General features: G+C 43.6%; 1 protein-coding gene across 2 annotated transcripts in view; it reads right to left on the reverse strand.

Moving 5' to 3' along the window:
* HIVEP1 (HIVEP zinc finger 1) overlaps positions 1–19178 on the reverse strand; it is a 271867-nt gene that overhangs the window by 21661 nt on the left and 231028 nt on the right. For both annotated transcript variants that reach the window (XM_073589977.1, XM_073589978.1), the window contains exon 7: positions 17749–17850. In XM_073589977.1, the coding sequence (XP_073446078.1) occupies positions 17749–17850 (102 nt within the window). The remainder of the gene's footprint in view (positions 1–17748; positions 17851–19178) is intronic.

The following is a 19178-nucleotide window of genomic DNA, read 5'->3' on the forward strand; positions in this document are numbered from 1 at the left end:
CCCACTGCGAGAGGATCTCGAGCCCTGGATACAAACTGTGGGACTTTCCTGTTGAGGCGAGAAGCTAGCAGATCTACGTCCGGGGTTCCCCAATGACGGCAGAGCTGAAGAAATACCTCCGGATGTAAGGACCACTCTCCTGCCGCGAGACCCTCGCGGCTGAGAAAATCGGCGGCCCAGTTGTCTACGCCGGGAATGTGTACCGCGGAGATTGTCGGTACCGAAATCTCTGCCCACTGAAGGATCTTGGACACTTCTGCCAGGGCTGAGACACTCAGTTTCCCTCCTTGGCGGTTGACATATGCCACCGCTGTGGCATTGTCTGTCTGAATCCGGACAGGCAGGCCCCTGAGGAGCCTCTCCCAGTGGACGAGAGCCAGATGGATCGCTCGTATCTCTAGGACGTTGATCGGCAGAGCAGATTCCTGAGTCGACCAATGACCCTGAACAGTGTGATGGCGGAACACTGCACCCCAGCCGAGGAGGCTGGCATCCGTTGTTACAATCTGCCAGTGAACGGGAAGAAAAGACCGCCCCAAGAGGATGAAAGGTGACGTCAACCACCAGTTGAGTGACCGCTTGATCCGGCATGAAAGACGAACAGGGTGATTCAGGGACAGAGCCGACCTGTTCCACCTCGACAAAATGGCGTGCTGGAGAGGTCTGGCGTGAAATTGGGCAAAGGGAACTGCCTCTATCGCCGCCACCATATTTCCCAGGACCCTCATGGTTGTTCGGAGGGACGGAAAACGTGTGGTCTGCAGCGATTGTACATCCTGCCGCAGGGAGAGAATCTTCTCTTGTGGGAGAAAGACCCTTGACCGACGAGTGTCGAACAGGAGGCCCAGAAACACAAGACGTTGAGTAGGAACCAGACAGGACTATTTCCTGTTGACGATCCACCCGAAATTGGAAAGAGTGTCTAGGACAATCGTCAAACTTAGGCGTGCCTGTTGGAACGAGGGAGCTTTGATCAGAATATCGTCGAGGTACGAAAAAAGAACGAGACCTCTGATCCTCAACAAGGCCATCAACGCAGCCATGATCTTCGTGAAGACTCTGGGAGCGGTGGCGAGACCGAAGGGCAGTGCGACGAACTGGTAATGTTCCTGGCGAACCGCAAAACGCAGGAACTTCTGATGTCCGTAGAATATGGGAACATGTAGCTAGGCATCTTGGATGTCTATTGAACACATGAATTCCTGCTCCTCCATGGAAGCGATTACCGAACGTACCGACTCCATCCGGAAGTGGCGAAGACGGACTCTCTTGTTGAGCAGCTTAAGATCCAAGATGGGTCAGACCGCCCCGTCTTTTTTCAGCATGACAAATAGGTTTGAATAAAACCCTGTAAACCGCTCCGATTCGGGAACGGGCACAATCACCCCGGAACTAAGGAGAGAGTCGATGGCCGTAAAGAACCCCGGGATCAAAGCTGGTTCTTTTGGAGGACGGGATTCGAAGAAACGATCCCGTGGAAGAGAGACGAACTCTATCTTGTATCCTGACGATACAACCTCCCTGACCCAAGCGTCCTCTACTGAGGCCAGCCAGACGTCCCTGAAGAAGACAAGTCGACCTCCCAATTGGAAGAGATCCTCGGGAGTCCGACAATAGTCATGCCGATGTAGACCGTCCAGATCTGGATCTGGATGGTCTGCCCTGGGCAGAGTGGGATCGCCAGGAAGGAGTGGGCCTGAAGGAAACTTTCTGTCTTGGCGCGCCTGCGGTCTCTGTTGGTTGGATGGGTTCTCCGCCGTATTGAAACGGCGGAAAGCCCGAAAGGGTCGAAACTGACGCCTTAGTGGAGGTCTGCGAGGCTTGGACTGAGGCAGGAGAGAACTCGTGCCTCCGGTGGCGTCCTTAATAATCTGGTACAATTGGGATCCAAAGAGGCGCCCTCCCTGAAAAGGCAGATTAGTAAGAGACTTTTTAGAAGACAGGTCCGCCTGCCAGGCCTTGAGCCAAATTGTACGTCGGATTGCCACAACGTTACTTGATGCCTGAACTGCACAGGATGTGGCATCCAAAGAAGCAGAAAGCATGGAAAATCTGATTGGCGAGATCGGCTAATCGATCTGGTTGTGCTTTCTCTAGGATGCCCTGACGAAGATCCTCTGCCCAAGTAGCTATGGTCTTTGCTGCCCAAGATGAAGCAAAAATTGGGCATACCGCCGTTGAAGCTGCTTCGAAAGCAGACTTCACTAGGGATTCTATAATCCTATCATTAGAATCCTTTAGAGATGCCACGCCTGAAAGCGGGAGAACCATGTTAGTAGAAAGCCTGGACACGGGCGGATCGACCGAGGGGGAGGCAGACCAGTTGTCCGTGAGCTCTTTAGCCAACGGGTACAGAACGCCGAGACGCTTTCCTCTTTGAAAGCATCTGGTCGGATCTCCTCTTTCCCTGGTAAAAATCTTTCTAAACTCGGAATGTAAAGGGAATACCCTGGAGGGTGTTTCCTCCCGTCTGAACGAAACCTCCTGATCTGAGGATTTCGCAGGGGGGTCAGCAATGTCGAAGGTCTGATGGATCGCTGCAATGAGGTTCTGTACAGTAACCCTCATGTTCGCATCCTGGTCTGAATCCAGCTCTAAGATCCCCTCAGATGACCTGTCCGAGAGCGCTTCACCTGACTCGGGAGAGGAGGCCCGGGAGGGAGGCTGCCGAGAAGGACTATGTGGTGACATGGGGCGAGGAGAGGATTCCGGCTGGAGATCCTGCCTGGGTCTTTTGCGACTAACGCTGGCCGACTCAGATGGAACCTCTTGAGGCCTGCTGGACCCTGTAGAGGTGTCCAGGGGTAAATTATCCAGAACGGCTACTAGGGATTGAGACACCCTGGTGAGGTCTGCCACTGACTGTGATAGAGACGAGGCCCAGCCGGGCATGGGGCGTTCACTCTCGCCTGGGGCCCTAGATGGCTCCTGGGCGGCATCAGGTTGAATAGGATTGCTACAATTAAGGCAGAGGGAAGTGGACTGACCTGAGGGAAGTTTGTGATTGCAAGAAGAGCATGCAAAGAACTTGACTAGAGTGCAGGGGGGAGCCGCAGGGCAGTTACGGTCAGATTTGGAGTTAGACATAGTGAAACCTGAGGTAGTGCCGGAAGGTTGGGGGACATGGTGCAGAGAAGGGTGTCAGCCTGCAGATGCAGAGCTACTCATGGTCCGGTGACCCCAGAGACGAAGGTATCCACCTCTTTGCAGATGCAGGACAGCGCGATATCCGGCTGACAGGTCCAGGGAGCGATATCTGGCTGACAGGGGCGTCTGGCTGTGTGGCTGCAAAGATGGCGACTGCCCGAGAGGAAACAGGGAGAAACGCGCTCCCAGGATAAGGAGGGCGGAGCTAAGCGCCTGCTGAATCCGGCGCCGCCCCTGGCCAGGAACAGGCTGAGAAGGGCGGTGGGAGGGCCTGGAACGGGCGGGAGAGAAGCCCGCTTAGAAGAAAGGGGTGGGGGGCGTGGCCGCGACGCAAAGGTAGGTCCGACATAAGCCGGGGCCTAAATTAGTAGCGGCGGCCGCCTGTCAGCACAGGGTCGGCGCAGAGGTGCCGCAATGTGAGCGCCGCCGCGAGAGGACACTGGAATACCCGATTGGAGTGTCGGGGAGAAGAGGACGGTGAAGGGGCTGGCTGTCGGAGCAGGACGGGAGCAGGAGTTCGCAGCGCCACCGCATCCCTGCTCCAGGGAAGACGCTGCAAACGTGCCCTCGGGGAGGAATGCTGCAGGCCAAAGGGTCCCCATACTTACCCGTCCCGGGAAAGTACCTGTACATGAAGAGTCTGCGTCTCATCCAACCGACAGGCTCTGGTAGGCGAGTGGGTGGGAGACTGGCGACGAGGACCCTCTGGATCGCTGACACATCTTCGTGTTGGCGTCCGCCTGGAAGGCTGGTGGTCCTGTTACAGAGAACTGTGAGGATACGGGGTGGCAGTACACGCCGTACTCACAGACTCCTTGTGGGAGTACAGATGTGACCATTCACACTGTATCCCTCCGGGAAAACCTGAAAAGGAACGACGCACATCGAGGTAGATATGGGTCTAATTAAAGACCCGTGTCCACCTCCTACTGACACTAAGCTAAAACTGAGGAATTCTCTGCCGGTCGGTGGGGTGTACACTGCAGAGGAGCTAACCTTTTTTTTGTTCATAGTGTCAGCCTCCTAGTGGCAGCAGAATAGACCCATGGTCTCTGTGTCCCCCAATAAGGCGAACGAGAAATATAATTTTAGACTTGTGTAAAGGGGGTAATAAAGAAATAATGAAAGGTTGTATACTTGGCTACATAGCACCATATTTTGATTATGTGAGAAAGATTTTTTTTTTAGTATCATGCTAAATTTTTCCTCAAGACACAGTTCGAGCCTTCTCACATTTCCACACTAATCCTGCCACTTATAGCCTTATAAAACCATATATAGACAACTATAAAATACTGAATATGATTGACTGTCAGAATGCAGTAGCCATGAGATATTCTTAGAGGTGATTTTTGATCTTTCTCTGAAATCTATGTGGGAGTATTTAAAGGGAATTCAGTACTGTCAACTCAGCCTACACAAAGGATTAGTGGACTAAACAGAAAACGCCTCAAACACAAGCGTCAAAGAGTGGCCTCATATACAAGAGTCACAAAGACGACTTAAATATCACCTTCTCCACATAGATGAGCGATGGAGAAAATACAAATATATAGGAGCAATTATATGAAATGTTATACATGAAATTTTAGGATAAAAACTCAGCTAAAAGGTAACTGGGCTAGACGGAGGCTTTGTGTGATTGCTCTTTCAGTGAGTCCATAACTTCATTCTTGCCTGTGCGCAAGTCTGAATATAAACAATTCACAAGTTCACTAGAATTGCTCTGACTCATTCTGACCGATAAAACCTGAGACTGTTGGCAGGTATGAACGCGTCATCAAAATTTTCAGACAAGTGCATATCATTACAAACATGCAAATGAATGATCTACGATTGACGTAAGATCGGTTTCACACATCCATCAAACATGGAGCACTGTCACATCGTGAAACCCAGCTGACTGCCGGGTCTCCCAACCTGAGTCATATAAGCCTATGAAGTCAGGAACCCGAGGGTCAGGTCGGGTGTTCCAAAGTGAAAATGGTCCGTGTTTCACGGCCTTAAACTGCTTATCACCTTTACAAGTTGATTTTATCAGAAATTATCTAGCTACATCTTCACACTGCACGCTATTACATTTCTATAGCCAGGATTTGGAAGTCACATTCTGTAAAACATGAATAATCAAGGCTACAGTATACAAAATAATTAAGAATATATTATATATTATTTTCACACATTAAGCTTTTTACCCCAGGAGATTGCAGAAGACTACTATTGAGCTGAATGGTAACCACATTCCTGCCAATATTTGCTTGAAAAGTGCCCTCCAGCAGTGCATGAAAAGTCTTTGAAGCATGCGCACGGTTTTGATCTCACATGGTTCAAAATACACAACCACATTTGATCAAAATTCAGGATATGAGTTGAATCCAACCTGACAGCAGGAATGACAGGTTTCATCAAGCTTCACTTTATCTGGCAGAGCTGGAGCTAAAATATAAACATTGTTAGATGCATTTTACACATTTGTCAGTCACTAAATCCAAGAACTGAAATGTACAAATTCCAATACTTAAAAGCACACCATATTTTTAGACTTCTCAACTCTTAATTCTTGCGAATGAGCAAGTCTGCATGGTTTAGAAGTATTTAGAAAGGAAGTAAAAAAAAGAATCAATTTGTTTAAGATATGAAAATGTATTCAGTAAAGTTGCAGCTCACATAAAATGAATTTACTCAACTAAATGCTAAAAGTAAAGTTTAACGTATTATGCAGGTTGATATTATTTCTTTGTTCTTTGCGGAGGAAGATCTTTGTGGCAGAGGCTGCCACCTGCTGGGACAGTGAGGCAATAGATTGTAGGAAGCAGCAGAAAAGGCGAAATATAACGAAGAAACCCAAGGTACAGTGAAGAGTAGGATGGCTGGGTCTGGAAAGCTCAGGCAAGGGTTGATTTTAATGGTGTGATATTGGTGTAATATGTATTAGAAGCTAGCCATATACAAGATAACATTGGGTTCACACATTTCTCCAGACTTCCCTGGGTAAATAACGAAACGGGTATGACCGAGTTTGGAAGTATATTTCAGTGGTATACGGCTACCTTCACATGTATGTCTACACTTGACAGTTCGTTTTTAGGTTTCATTCTTAAAGTCCAAGTGTCCTGCCCCGTCAGATACTCGCCTTCCGGCGTTCTGATCTGTTTTTGCCGCTGCTCTGGTAAGCCTACAGTTTGTGACCTGCTGGCTGCTCCAGGGTTTCAAGAAGTGAGCAGGAGGTCACTAATCAAAGTAAGTTGTTCTTGCTCTCATAGACTTGCACTCAGAGCTTGTGACGTAACTTCCGAGTTCCAGCCACTCAGAAGCTGCGCTCACAAGATGGAGCCGTGGGACTGGAGTGATGCAAAAAAAAGGTGAAGACTCTGGAGGCTGAGTATATGACTGGGGGCAGGGGACTTACGTTTCAAGCACCATTCCAGAAATGAAAAAAAAACCCCAGTGGAGAAGTAATTTAAGAGTAGACAAATGGACTTAATGTAAAAAAGAAATCTGTTGTATAACTTGTGCAAATTGAAGAAGAGGAATCCCACTCATTATTCATTACAGGGTCTGTCTGGGTTCCATTCTGTGTCAATTTTTTAGAAATTTGAAGAAAAGAAAAGTTGTTTTGTGCTTTTTTATTCCATTCTAAAAATGGACAGACTGCTCCAAGTATACACCAATTTGAAACCATCCTTATTTGGGGAAGCTTTTTCAGTTGGGGAGACTGAGAAATGTGCACCAATTACGCTATATCAGGAAGACCACTTTGGCACTTTTGACCACTTGAAACAGAAGTTCAACTACAGAACACTGACTTTTCTAAATTTTTTCAACTGAGACATGCAGTTAAGACTCAGGAGAGAGCAGTGAAACTTGACAGCTCCACAGAGTGATGGTCATATCCCTGTGAACACATTCTGGGAGACCCTATGGAACTAGTTAAGTGAAGGTGGAAGAAGAATGTGGGCCACTTTTCTTTAGAAGAGTGGAAATACATTCTGGAGTGACCTTGACAGGTCTCAATAAATGTTGCACAGAGAAGTAGACTGCAACTCTTTCTCATCTACAGAGTATATAGAACTCTGAAGTTAATCCATAGCAAAGGCTGACAAACAGATGATTGCTGCCCCCGATGTAGGGAAGACGGTACAGATGTTAAATGTTTTGGTCACACCCTTATCTGACTGGTTTATAGGCCAAATGTGGGAAATTAAGGAGTTTAACTTTCAGGTACCCTTTGAATCAAACGTATATTTACTGGGATATGTAGGATACCTTGAGGCACAATATCAAAACCATTAGCAGTAGGCAAAACTATCAAGTCAGGAAAATCAATGCATTGGCAAGCAAATCTTTTCCCTTTGGTAGAGTAATTCAGTGTCTGAATACCACTATTATCAGAGAGAAGTTTATAGTAAGAGGGTGTTATAGCCAAGTTTGATGATCAGGGTGGTGAATGGATTGCATATGAGGCAATGTCGAATGTTTTATCACGAGATGGGTTGTTTGAACTCCTAGGACCATTCAGGGTCTGATATTAAAAATTGTATCTTATTTTATTGAGTCTTTATACGTCTCCCTGCTTATGGATATATTCTGTGCGGATAGTAATCATCACACTGAAAAGGGTGTTAAATGGAATATTCCTCTCTTTACTCTTCTAATAATATTAAGACTGTTCATTAACAATGTGTTACTCTATCTGTAATTATCTATCCTATGTGGCAGAGTAAAGTGGAGATATGTATCACTGAGGTTGTTAGTTTCAGTGATATGAACCTAGAAAAATGCTCCAGCACACTAAGTGCTGAGAGAGGTTAATCGGCCATCTTTAAGGCTAGGTTGAACAGTTGTACAGTGGGTGGGAGGCTGTTCAACATGTCTCCACCCCAGGGTGGAGTCCAGAGGTTAAATACACAGCCTTCCGGCTCATTAGTGTTGGATGTGTCAGGGGATATGAACTCCAGAGCTGTGTGTGAAGATAAAGGAAAGTTGGACTTTTTTTTTCTTATGTTTGTTACCTGAGCAGGCGGACACCCGCATCAACACGGGCTGTTCCATTTCTTTTTTTTTTTTTTCTTTTTAAACGTTAGGCCAGAAAGACTGTTTTCATGTTGCTAACCCTGCCCTGGTTTATGCTGTACCTACAAAAAAACAGTGGAAAATTTGAAGAGACAGCGTTCCTGTGTCTACCTCTATGAAGAGCCGAGTGAACCGATCTATCACACCTGTCATAAAGAAACGTGTAAGTGTTCTTGTTATACAAAACGGTAGTAATGTACCTTATGTTATTGTACTATAAAACACATAACATAACATGGACAGACCCCATAATAATCAATGAGCCCTCGCTTCCATATTTTTTCCCATTGATGGTATTTGTCTGCTCCTAAAAAGTTTGAATGAATCCATAAAATAATACATGTAAACAAATTCACTTTTACACATCCCATTGGGTACTCATTTCTGGTAGAGATTCTACAAAATGCTATTTCATTATTACAAAATGGTCATCTGTTTCCTCAAAAATCAGTTGTAGTCATTTAGGTGGTGAGGCCACGGCAGTGATCACAAAACCAAATATTCACAGATGTATTTTATCCGGCTAAATGGTTCACCTGGTCTGACTGTGTAATTCACATATTAACATTCCGTACATTGCTACCCTGTACTTTGGTGACACAAGCGTCAGAGGATGTGCGGCAGATAGTTATGTGGATGATACAAAAGGTAAAATCATGCAACTATTTAGTAATGCCCAATTATGACAAAGTCATACACAAAACCTCACACCATGAGCACACTTTCCTAAATGCATAATTTTGCTGACATTGAAGTTCTTTAAAATTAGGTGCTTTTGTAGATTCTTGCACAAACCCAAACCTGAACTCCCTCCCATGGAAGAAATGTTCATCTCTATATGCTCTTCGGTATATTACATAAATCCTCCACACAGCAAAACTGATCAAGTGCAGAAAATAGACTTCATGGCATTTAAAAAAAATGTTGACTGGAGCTACAAGAGGCATTAACACTTGAGTCAGAAGTGTCTGTGCGCTCCACTGGGAATATTAAGGTGACGATTCAACGATTCATCAAAGTGTTTTCTCCAGAAAGCTGAAGTAAAACACATTAAAAAAAAAAAAAATAGCAAGATTTTTGCACAAGAAAATTGCAACTTTTGGCGTTTTTATATCAATTATAAGCAGCGCCGGCAAGTTTCACGGGTCTGAGGAGGAGCCTGGCCGAGATGGGACTTGACTATGACCTCCCATCAAATTCATTGAAAGTGGCAAAATATATTACAAATTCTACTACTGGAATATTTCTGAGTGAGCACACGGAGGTGGCATGCCACTAACATGCGACTAACTCATGAAGTGGCGTGCACCTGTTAGCTAATTTGGCGCCCTCTTGCATGTCCCTCATAAAAACTGTTGTACAAAACATCAGCTTAAATGAATTGGAGCCTAAGCGGTTTGTGGACGTTTGTGGCAGAGCTGCAAACCAGGTACTGCCCAACTTTTTCAAAAAGAGTTTCAGCTAGTAAAAATTGTTAGGCTATGTGCACACGTTGCATATTTGCTTGTAGAAACTACTGCAAGGTTTCTGCATCTCTTGGCAGAAAAATGTGCTTCTGTAAATCCAAAGAGCTAAGGCTACTTTCACACTTGCGTTTTTTTGCTGTGCGTTTTTTGCGCACACAGACGCATGAAAAAAACGCATCATGCGTTTGTGTGCTTTTTTTTGCATGTTTTGGTGCGTTTTTTAAACGCATTTTTTTTGCGCATACGTACGCATTACAATGCGCACGTATGTGCACCCATAGACTATAATGGGTGTTTTGCTGTAAAAAAACGCATTGCGCACGCATGCGTTTTTTGGGGGCTAGTCGGACGCACAAAAATGCAACAGGATGCATTTTGTGCGCCCGAGCGCACACTACAAAAAAAGCATGCGTATACAAACGCGTACAAACGCATGTGTATGCGCACCCATGTTAAAGTATAGGGGAAAACGCATGCGCTTTTTTGCGCTAAAAACAGCGCAAAAAAACGCAAGTGTGAAACCAGCCTAACTAAAGATATATTAGAAAAAAAAAAAAAAAATGGTGAAGTCATCTCCTTGTTTGAACTCTTCTTTTTCATTCTCCTTTTTGAAAGTGAAGACCATAATGTCAACATTCAAATTTATAATGTCTACATACATATATATATATATATATATATATACACACACATATATATATATATATATATATATATACACACACACATATATATATATATATATATATATATATATATATATATATATATATACACACACACACATATATATATATATATATATATATATATACACACATATATATATATATACACACACATATATATATATATATATATATATATATATATATATATATATACACACATATATATATATATACACACATATATATACATACACACACATATATATATATATATATATATATATATATATATATATATATATATATATATATATATATATATATATATATACACACACATATATATATATATACACACACATATATATATATATACACACACACACACACACACACACATAAAATGACCAGGTGTTAGCCAGAAACCCACATTGATAAAACGGTACATAAGTTGGAGACACACTCTTCATAACATACTTAACCTACATATGTTGCAACAAAATAGCAACTGTCAGAAATCTGCGTGAAACGCATTATCTGTTTATTTTAGAAAAAAATGAGTAAATAAATTGCGTGGGCTCCCACATAATTTTCATAACCAGCAGAGGGAAAGCCGACGGCTGAGTGCTGATGTTAATATTCTGGGAAGGAACCAATAAGCCTTAAAGGTTCCCAGGCTATTAATTATCAGCTCACAGCTGCTTGCTTAGCCTTTACTGGCTAGTTTACAGGGGAACCCCAGGAAAAAAATTGACAAGGGGTGCCCCTATAAAATCATAGAATCATAGAATCGTAGAGTTGGAAGGGACCTCCTGGGCCATCTGGTCCAACCCCCTGCTCAAAGCAGGATTCGCTAAATCATCCCAGTCAGATATCTGTCCAGCCTCTGTTTGAAGACTTCCATTGAAGGAGAACTCACCACTTCTCGTGGCAGCCTGTTCCACTCATTGATCACTCTAACTGTCAAAAAGTTTTTTCTAATATCTAATCTGTGTCTCCTCCCATTCAGTTTCATCCCATTGCTTCTAGTCTTTCCTTGTGCAAATGAGAATAAAGTTGATCCTTCTACAATGTGACAGCCCTTTAGATATTTGTAGACAGCTAGTAAGTCTCCTCTCAGTCTTCTCTTTTGCAAACTAAACATTCCCAAATCCTGCAACCTTTCCTCATAAGACAGGGTTTGCAGACCGGTCACCATTCTGGTCGCTCTTTTCTGAACTTGCTCCAGTTTGTTGATGTCTTTTTTAAAATGTGGTGCCCAAAACTGGACACAATATTCCAGATGAGGTCTGACCAAAGAGGAGTAGAGGGAAATAATGACTTCACGTGATCTAGACTGTATGCTTCTGTTAATACATCCTAGAATTGCATTTGCCTTTTTTGCTGCTGCATCACACTGTTGACTCATATTCAGTCTGTGATCTATTAGTATACCCAAGTCTTTTTCACATGTGCTGTCACTTAGCCCTATTCCTCCCATTCTATATATGCTTTTTCCATTTTTATTGCCCAGATGTAGTACTTTGCATTTCTCCCTGTTAAAAACCATTCTGTTAGTTGCTGCCCACTTCTCCAGTTTATTTAAATCTTTTTGAATCCTCTCTCTCTCTTCTCTAGTATTAGCTATCCCTCCTAGCTTTGTGTCATCAGCAAATTTAATCAGTTTACCCTCAATTCCTTCATCTAAATCGTTGATAAAGATGTTGAACAATACAGGGCCCAGGACAGAGCAGCAAACCAGCAAAGGCTAGGCAGACAGCTGTGGGCTGATATTAATAGCCTGGGAAGGGGCCATGGATACTGGCACCCCCAAGCTAAAAACATGAGCTCTCCAGCCATCCCAGAAATGGTGCATCTTATAGATGCGCAAGTTCTGGCACTTAGCCTCGCTCTTCACACTTATCCTGTAGCGTTGACAAGTGGGGTTCATATTTGTGGGGTTGATGTTATCTTTGTATTGTCAGGTTACATCAAGCCAATAGGTTACATTACTAACCCCATAGTGATATTGTATAAAAACACACACCCCCAGAATAAAGTCCTTTATTTGAAATTGCACAGACTCCTTTATTGAATCTAAGCCCTCGTCTTCTGCAAACAATTAAAAAATAATAAACCAACATATGATACAATCCTGTCCGATGTAATCCACTCTATATTGAGTGTCCCATAGCGATCTCACGTGTAAAACAATCACATCGTGAGATGTGACTTCTCTACCCGGCCTCTGGCGATACACTGACAGGATGTAATCGCTCTCTCAGTGTGTCACTGAGCTGCCGTGAGAGTTCACCGGAGTTCATCAGCTGATCAGCTCCAGTGCTCTCACTTATGGCACTACCGCTGTGTGAGAACTCTCTCATGCAGCAGTGCCATAAGTGACAGCACCGAAGTTGATCAGCTGATGAACACTGGTGAACTCTTTCACAGCAGCTCAGTGATACATTGCGGGAGTGATTACCTCCTGTCAGTTTATCACCAGAGGCCAGGTGAGACCGCCATGGGACACAATGTATTAAATGGACTACAGCGGAAAAGTGAGTATATATTGGTTTAGTATTATTAGTCGCATGGGTACACACACACACACACACTTTCTGCCCACACACACTTCCTCCTGACATCATTTCTTTTGACAATTCGCAGCATGTTTGGCAGCAAATGTGCAGCAAATACGCAGACCTTTTTACACCTGAGTTTTTGCTACAGATTTGACTGACTCAATTGAAGTCCATGAGTCAAAAATGCTGCAGAAATACAAAAATTGGCATGCTGCAGAAAAAAAAAAATGCTACAAATACGGATGGACATTTACTGACCATGTGAACAACATTTCAAGATTGTCATTGAATTACCTTTCATAAGTATTCCATTGCGTTTTTGGACCATTTACGCGCGTAAAAAAGACTTGCTGGCACATCTACGTAGACTCGACCCGAAGAAGCACCAGCAAGGCGTGAAACGGCCATAGTCCGGCGGGCCTTACAGTTCATGTAACAGCTCCCCTGACACCTGCACCTCCGCAAATATCAATGTAACTAATTTTCTGGATTAAAACTACTGTGAAGGGTTAATACTAAAATCAGAGCTTAAGTTTCACTTCTCCATTCTCTGGAGGTTTTGTTTCTTAATTTTTGTTGTTGTAAGATAAATTTTTATAATTGGCATGGGCTGTCATGAAACCAGACTGTTCTCATCAGGTACAAAGATAAAGGAGGCGGGAGTGTAAAACTCTGAAGAATATGCCATTATACTACTTTCTACGCTATTTAGGTACGGACATATATGTAGTTTCCGTTTTTCTTGCAATATTATTGGCTTATAAAGTGAAATGATGCTATTGGTACTTGAGAACCTTGCATAATTAAGCAAAAGATTATAAAAGATGTGACTAAAATAAAGGGGCTTAGTGATCTGCCTCGATCCTCCCGTACAGAGACCCCCAGTCTCCGTGTGGTCATTTGAGTTGCTAGCAACACTGGAATAATTTGGAAATCACTGGCTCAACCGTGAAGGGTTAATTTGGCCCTCCCAAAATAGCTACCTCGACAGTGGCGTGCAACGTGGGGCCCCCCGGACAGGGACGCCTCTGCCCCCAGAGGACAACAAGACAAAGGACCCTCGGAGCGGACACAGGTGCTGGAAAATTGGGACTGATCACCCCCCACGACCACGGTAAGTTGGCAGTTATACTGTTCAGACTGACCGTTGGTGTGGTTTTCCTGTGCTTGTTGCTGCAAAGAGGATCTGAGGTTTGTCCCCGTGGTGGGGTGATTCATGGGTGGAATCATATAGAGGTGTAGTCCCGTTGGGGGCCCAGTGCTTGAACCGTACCTCATAAGGGACGGACACCCCGGATTGACCAGTGATTGTGGCTCTCTTTATAGTCAAAATATCCTGAAATTCCCGATCATTATTAGTATTGGGCGTGGTGAGTGATCAAAGATGGGTAGGATACATAACTCAGGTATATATAGAAAGATATATATAACCAGAGGTGTCCGGAGGGATAGTCTGAGACGCCCTCCTCCTTTCACTGAGTACCGCAAATTTTGGGCTTCCCAGAGGGGGTTGACCCTGTGGAACAAACGGAGACGGCTGCTCCAGTATTGTGCACAATTTGTCAGGATATTTAGCTCTAAAGGAGAGAATTATGTTTCTGTGGAAGAAAAAGAAAAGTTTGGAATTGTGTGAAGGATCAGATACTGTTAGTCTTATGATTCAAAGACGAGGAAAGAAATGTGTCAGGAATGCAGGAAAAATATTTTCGATTCTGGGATTTCCTAAGGGCGGGAGGTTGCAGCCTACGCTATGGGATGAAGGAGTTAAAAAAATAAATAAAGGGAGATTGACTGATGATGGATTACTTAAAGGAACTGAGGAATTCTGTGGCTTGGCACATGAATTGTATAATGAAGGTTATGTGGACACTGAACAGCAAGTGAATTCTGATTGTTTCTGTTACTGCTATGTTGAAGAAGGAAAAATTGTCTATTATGACAGGGACGGGATGTTTTTTTTGGTTCAAGAAAGTGACTGTGGTGTGAGAATGTGATTGGATAAGAAGGAATTAAGATTAATACCAATGTGTCGGGCAGTCGAATAGTTAAAAGTGATGATTTGAAACAAGAGGTCTCCCTGCTAGATGACAATTTTACAAGGAGACGGAGAGTCACCTATTATCATCCGCCGCTAGCCTCAGTCCCCGCTATGTCTAATATTGCTAGTGGTTATGAGTATAATCCCTTCACTCCATCACAAATAGACACTGTTCACAATCAATTACCCAATCCAGAGACTTCCCCCATGGCTTTCTACAGGCAAATGGCATCAAATCGAGACATTTATTCCACTCCCCGAAGAGATCTATTACACATACTTCGAGTAAAAGTTGGGGAGGGGTATTTTCCAATTATTGAGGGTGGCATAATATATAATATGAATCTGGATGGGGGAACCTATGAGAGTGGTGTTGATTTCTGCAATGCTTTGAAGGTTTGGGCACAAGATAAGTTAGCGGACCAAGCTACCTCTCTCACAGATGTCACACGGGCCAAGGGGGAGAACGCCGAGAAGTTCTATGGGCGTCTCATGGTAGTATTTAGAGATCTGGGATTCTCACTGTATAGTGAAGCCCATACACATCTTTTTGTGGCAGCTTTCATGTCCGGCCTCAGACCCCAATTGCAAGAGGCAATAATTTCAGTTAGACTTGACATTGAGAATTCCACCCCGGATGATGCATTGAAAGTAAAAAAAGTTTTCAGACTTTAACCTGCTCTCTTCAGGAGAGAGAAAAAAAAAGCAAGCTAGCAGCTGCAGCTGCTCCAGTACCCCTCCCATCTTAGCCCACACCATATTCCCCTTCGCCCCCACCGCAGCTGCGAGCACACAGCCAGTCTCTTATCAGTATCATTGAGTATCACTGGAGCACACAGCAAACTCTCACCCCCCTTCCTCAGACTTCAGCTAGTGGGAATCTTGCTCCTCAGCCCCTCCCTGCTAATTCTCGTTACTGCTCAGTTTGTAATCTCTCCCACATGTCCTGTAAATTTACTAGGGGCAGATTCATTATCACAGTTCCGCTCTGGAATACAATTCCAAGATGGTCAGATGTTTTTGTTTTTTTGTTATATAATCCCTATGCAGATGAAGACAGTGAGGAAATCTGTATTTTGCATGCCCTTCTTACGGTTATGATCTTGCTAACACCTATGTTCTAGTTTCCTTTTCTTTTCCAGATTCAGCAGAAACCGGCACTTGTCATAACCTGAAGCCTGGTGATTTGGTAGTCGTGAAGAGGCATGTCAGGAAGCAAGGACTAGAACCCTTGTATGACGGTCCCTATGAAGTCCTCCCCATCACCCAACAAGCCAATAGCAAATGAAGGGACATAATGTTTTGGTTTTTCGCATTTTCCATATTATTATTGATAGAAGTTAAAGTTAAAGTTAGAAGATATTCAATGACTCAGATCAATACGATAAAGACAATGATCGTAATAAGGACAGTTGGTGGTCAGACACCTTCTCCTTTCTCAATCCAGCCAACTGATTTAAGGGAATTGGGGGCTGGATAGCTGGGATCTTACAGAGCTTGTTACACATTGCTGCCTGTATCCTTGTTGTATATGTGATACTAAAACTTGTTCTTTGGTGTATTTCTGTATGTATTAGGAAATTCTGCACTAAGCCAGCTAATGATGATACCAAAGGTGTCGTTGCCCCTGCTCTTCTCTGCCCCGATCTCAAAAGGCTACTTGATGAAGATGTTGAAGCCAAGCACATGCCTACCTACAAAAGATCCCCACCACCGTCATCAAAAATTGTTATTCGTGAACTGCAGTATACAGGGGGGACGGGTGTGCCGCGACAGCCATGACTGGTAACACGGCATCAGTCATGTGAAGACCAGTACCCCTCAAGCCGTTAGCTTGGGATAGCACCTCTGATGCTGCATATGTGTTAAAAAATTTTTTATCTAGGGGGGAATGTGAAGGGTTAATACTAAAATCAGAGCTTAAGTTTCACTTCTCCATTCTCTGGAGGTTTCGTTTCTTAATTTTTGTTGTTGTAAGATAAATTTTTATAATTGGCATGGGCTGTCATGAAACCAGACTGTTCTCATCAGGTACAAAGATAAAGGAGGCGGGAGTGTAAAACGCTGAAGAATATGCCATTATACTACTTTCTACGCTATTTAGGTACGGACATATATGTAGTTTCCGGTTTTTTTGCAATATTAGTGGCTTATAAAGTGAAATGATGCTATTGGTACTTGAGAACCTTGCATAATTAAGCAAAAGATTATAAAAGATGTGACTAAAATAAAGGGGCTTAGTGATCTGCCTCGATCCTCCCGTACAGAGACCCCAGTCTCCGTGTGGTCATTTGAGTTGCTAGCAACACTGGAATAATTTGGAAATCACTGGCTCAACCGTGAAGGGTTAATTTAGCCCTCCCAAAATAGCTACCTCGACACTACATATTGAAAAAAGGATGGGTGAGTGCTGCTTTTCTTGTTACTTTTTCTGATATAATACATGTTCTTTATGAATTCACCACCCAGAAGAGATTAGACGAGGCTATTTCTGAGGTTTTGGGTTGAAATAACACAGAAAAAAAAGTAACTTGGTGCCTGGAATAACCCTTTGTTTTTTAAATAACAATATGCATGACTTGTGAGTATTGTTCATATGTAAGCCCGAAAGTGCAGGGTCCTCTCTCCCTTCTGTATCAGTATGTCACTGTAAGTTTGTTTACTGTAAGTGATGTCTGTAATTTGTATGCAACCCCTTCTTATGTACAGCACCATGGAATCAATGGTGCTATATAAATAAATAATATTGTCATCACAATTAGCACAAAATATGAGCGGTCTTCTTTTCTCACCAGAATCATCAGTATCCTGATCATCTACTGGACCGACTGCTATGCCCATGTCCATGCACTTCTTGCTGTGAGCTTTAGATTTCATGTGTTTTGTCAAATTGCCTAAAACAAAGCATGTACATGAATGACTACAGTTACAGCATACACAATGCAATTTCACTAAATACTGTACTTATTTTGGTATAAAGCGTTCCAACATTTTAATTTTTTGGAAATACGGAAGTGTCAATGTATTAGGCCTGTTTCACACTTCAGTTTTTTGTGTCAGTTAAGATCCGCCAAAATGGCGGAAAGCGGATCCGTTGCTAAGTGATGTGAACGGATGCCACCGGACCGTTTTTTTTTTTTGACGGATGCGCCGAATGAAGAATTTTAAAGGAACCTCTGGGGGGGGGGGAAGAAGAGAGAGATTTTTTTTCTGTTCGCCAGGGTTAAATTTCCGGCTGACATCATTCCTCCGGGCATGCGCACTATAAAAATGCGGATCCTGCAGCAAGAAAAACGTTACATGGTCCGTCCAGGCATCTCTGCGGACGCAAAAAAAATTGACGGATCCGCAAAAAAACGGATCCAACGGATGGCCATCCATCAAGATCCGTCGGTAATGCAAATCAATCGGGGAAAAAAACGGATCCGCCAAAAAAAATGGCGGATCTGTTTTTTTTTTTGCAAAAACGGCGGATTTTGACTGATGGTCAAAAACGGAAGTGTGAAACAGGCCTTATGCTCTGGACACACTAGCATTAAGGCTTTTTTTTTTTACAATCATGTCATGGTTGATTTGTTTTAGAGTTGAGGGAAGGATACAGTGACAGACCGAACTGACTGCACAGTGTTGTTCGGGTTCTAATACTTTTGACCACAAGAAAAGAAATGAAGATTACAATCACTATTATGTAAGAAATAATCCTTCAAAATAAGAGTGAATTCTGCTGCAAAAAAAAAAAATTCTGCAGCTGAAGGATGAGCCCTATTTAAATCTCCTCCACATCAATAAGACTGATATGAACAAAGAGATAGAGATTCAAGAATTTACCATTTCATGCCTTGTATCACAAAGTCACACTACACGTAACATCCACTCAAGTAGTGTAAACCCCACCATAACTGAAGTGGCTACAAGTGTAAAGTTAGATGGCGTTTAACCCCTTAACGATGACAAATACGCCTTTTAACAGCGGCAGTTAAAGGGCCTGTCACACTAAGCGATATCGCTAGCAATATCGCTATAACGTCACTGGTTTTTGTGACGTAGCAGCGATATTGCTAGCGATATCGCTATGTGGGATACTTACCTCCGACCGCTCCCCCGCTGGTTATCGCTGATTGCGCGAGAACGTCCTGGACTGTTTCTCGTCGTCAGCTTCCTGTGGCGCCGACCAGCGACGCGTGGACGCGGGCGGGAGGACGTCAGGATCGCCTCGTCTGAC

The sequence above is a fragment of the Dendrobates tinctorius genome, unplaced genomic scaffold (genome assembly GCF_039654945.1).
Source record: "Dendrobates tinctorius isolate UK_male_01 unplaced genomic scaffold, ASM3965494v1 ptg000115l, whole genome shotgun sequence".
Classification (NCBI taxonomy): domain Eukaryota; kingdom Metazoa; phylum Chordata; class Amphibia; order Anura; family Dendrobatidae; genus Dendrobates; species Dendrobates tinctorius.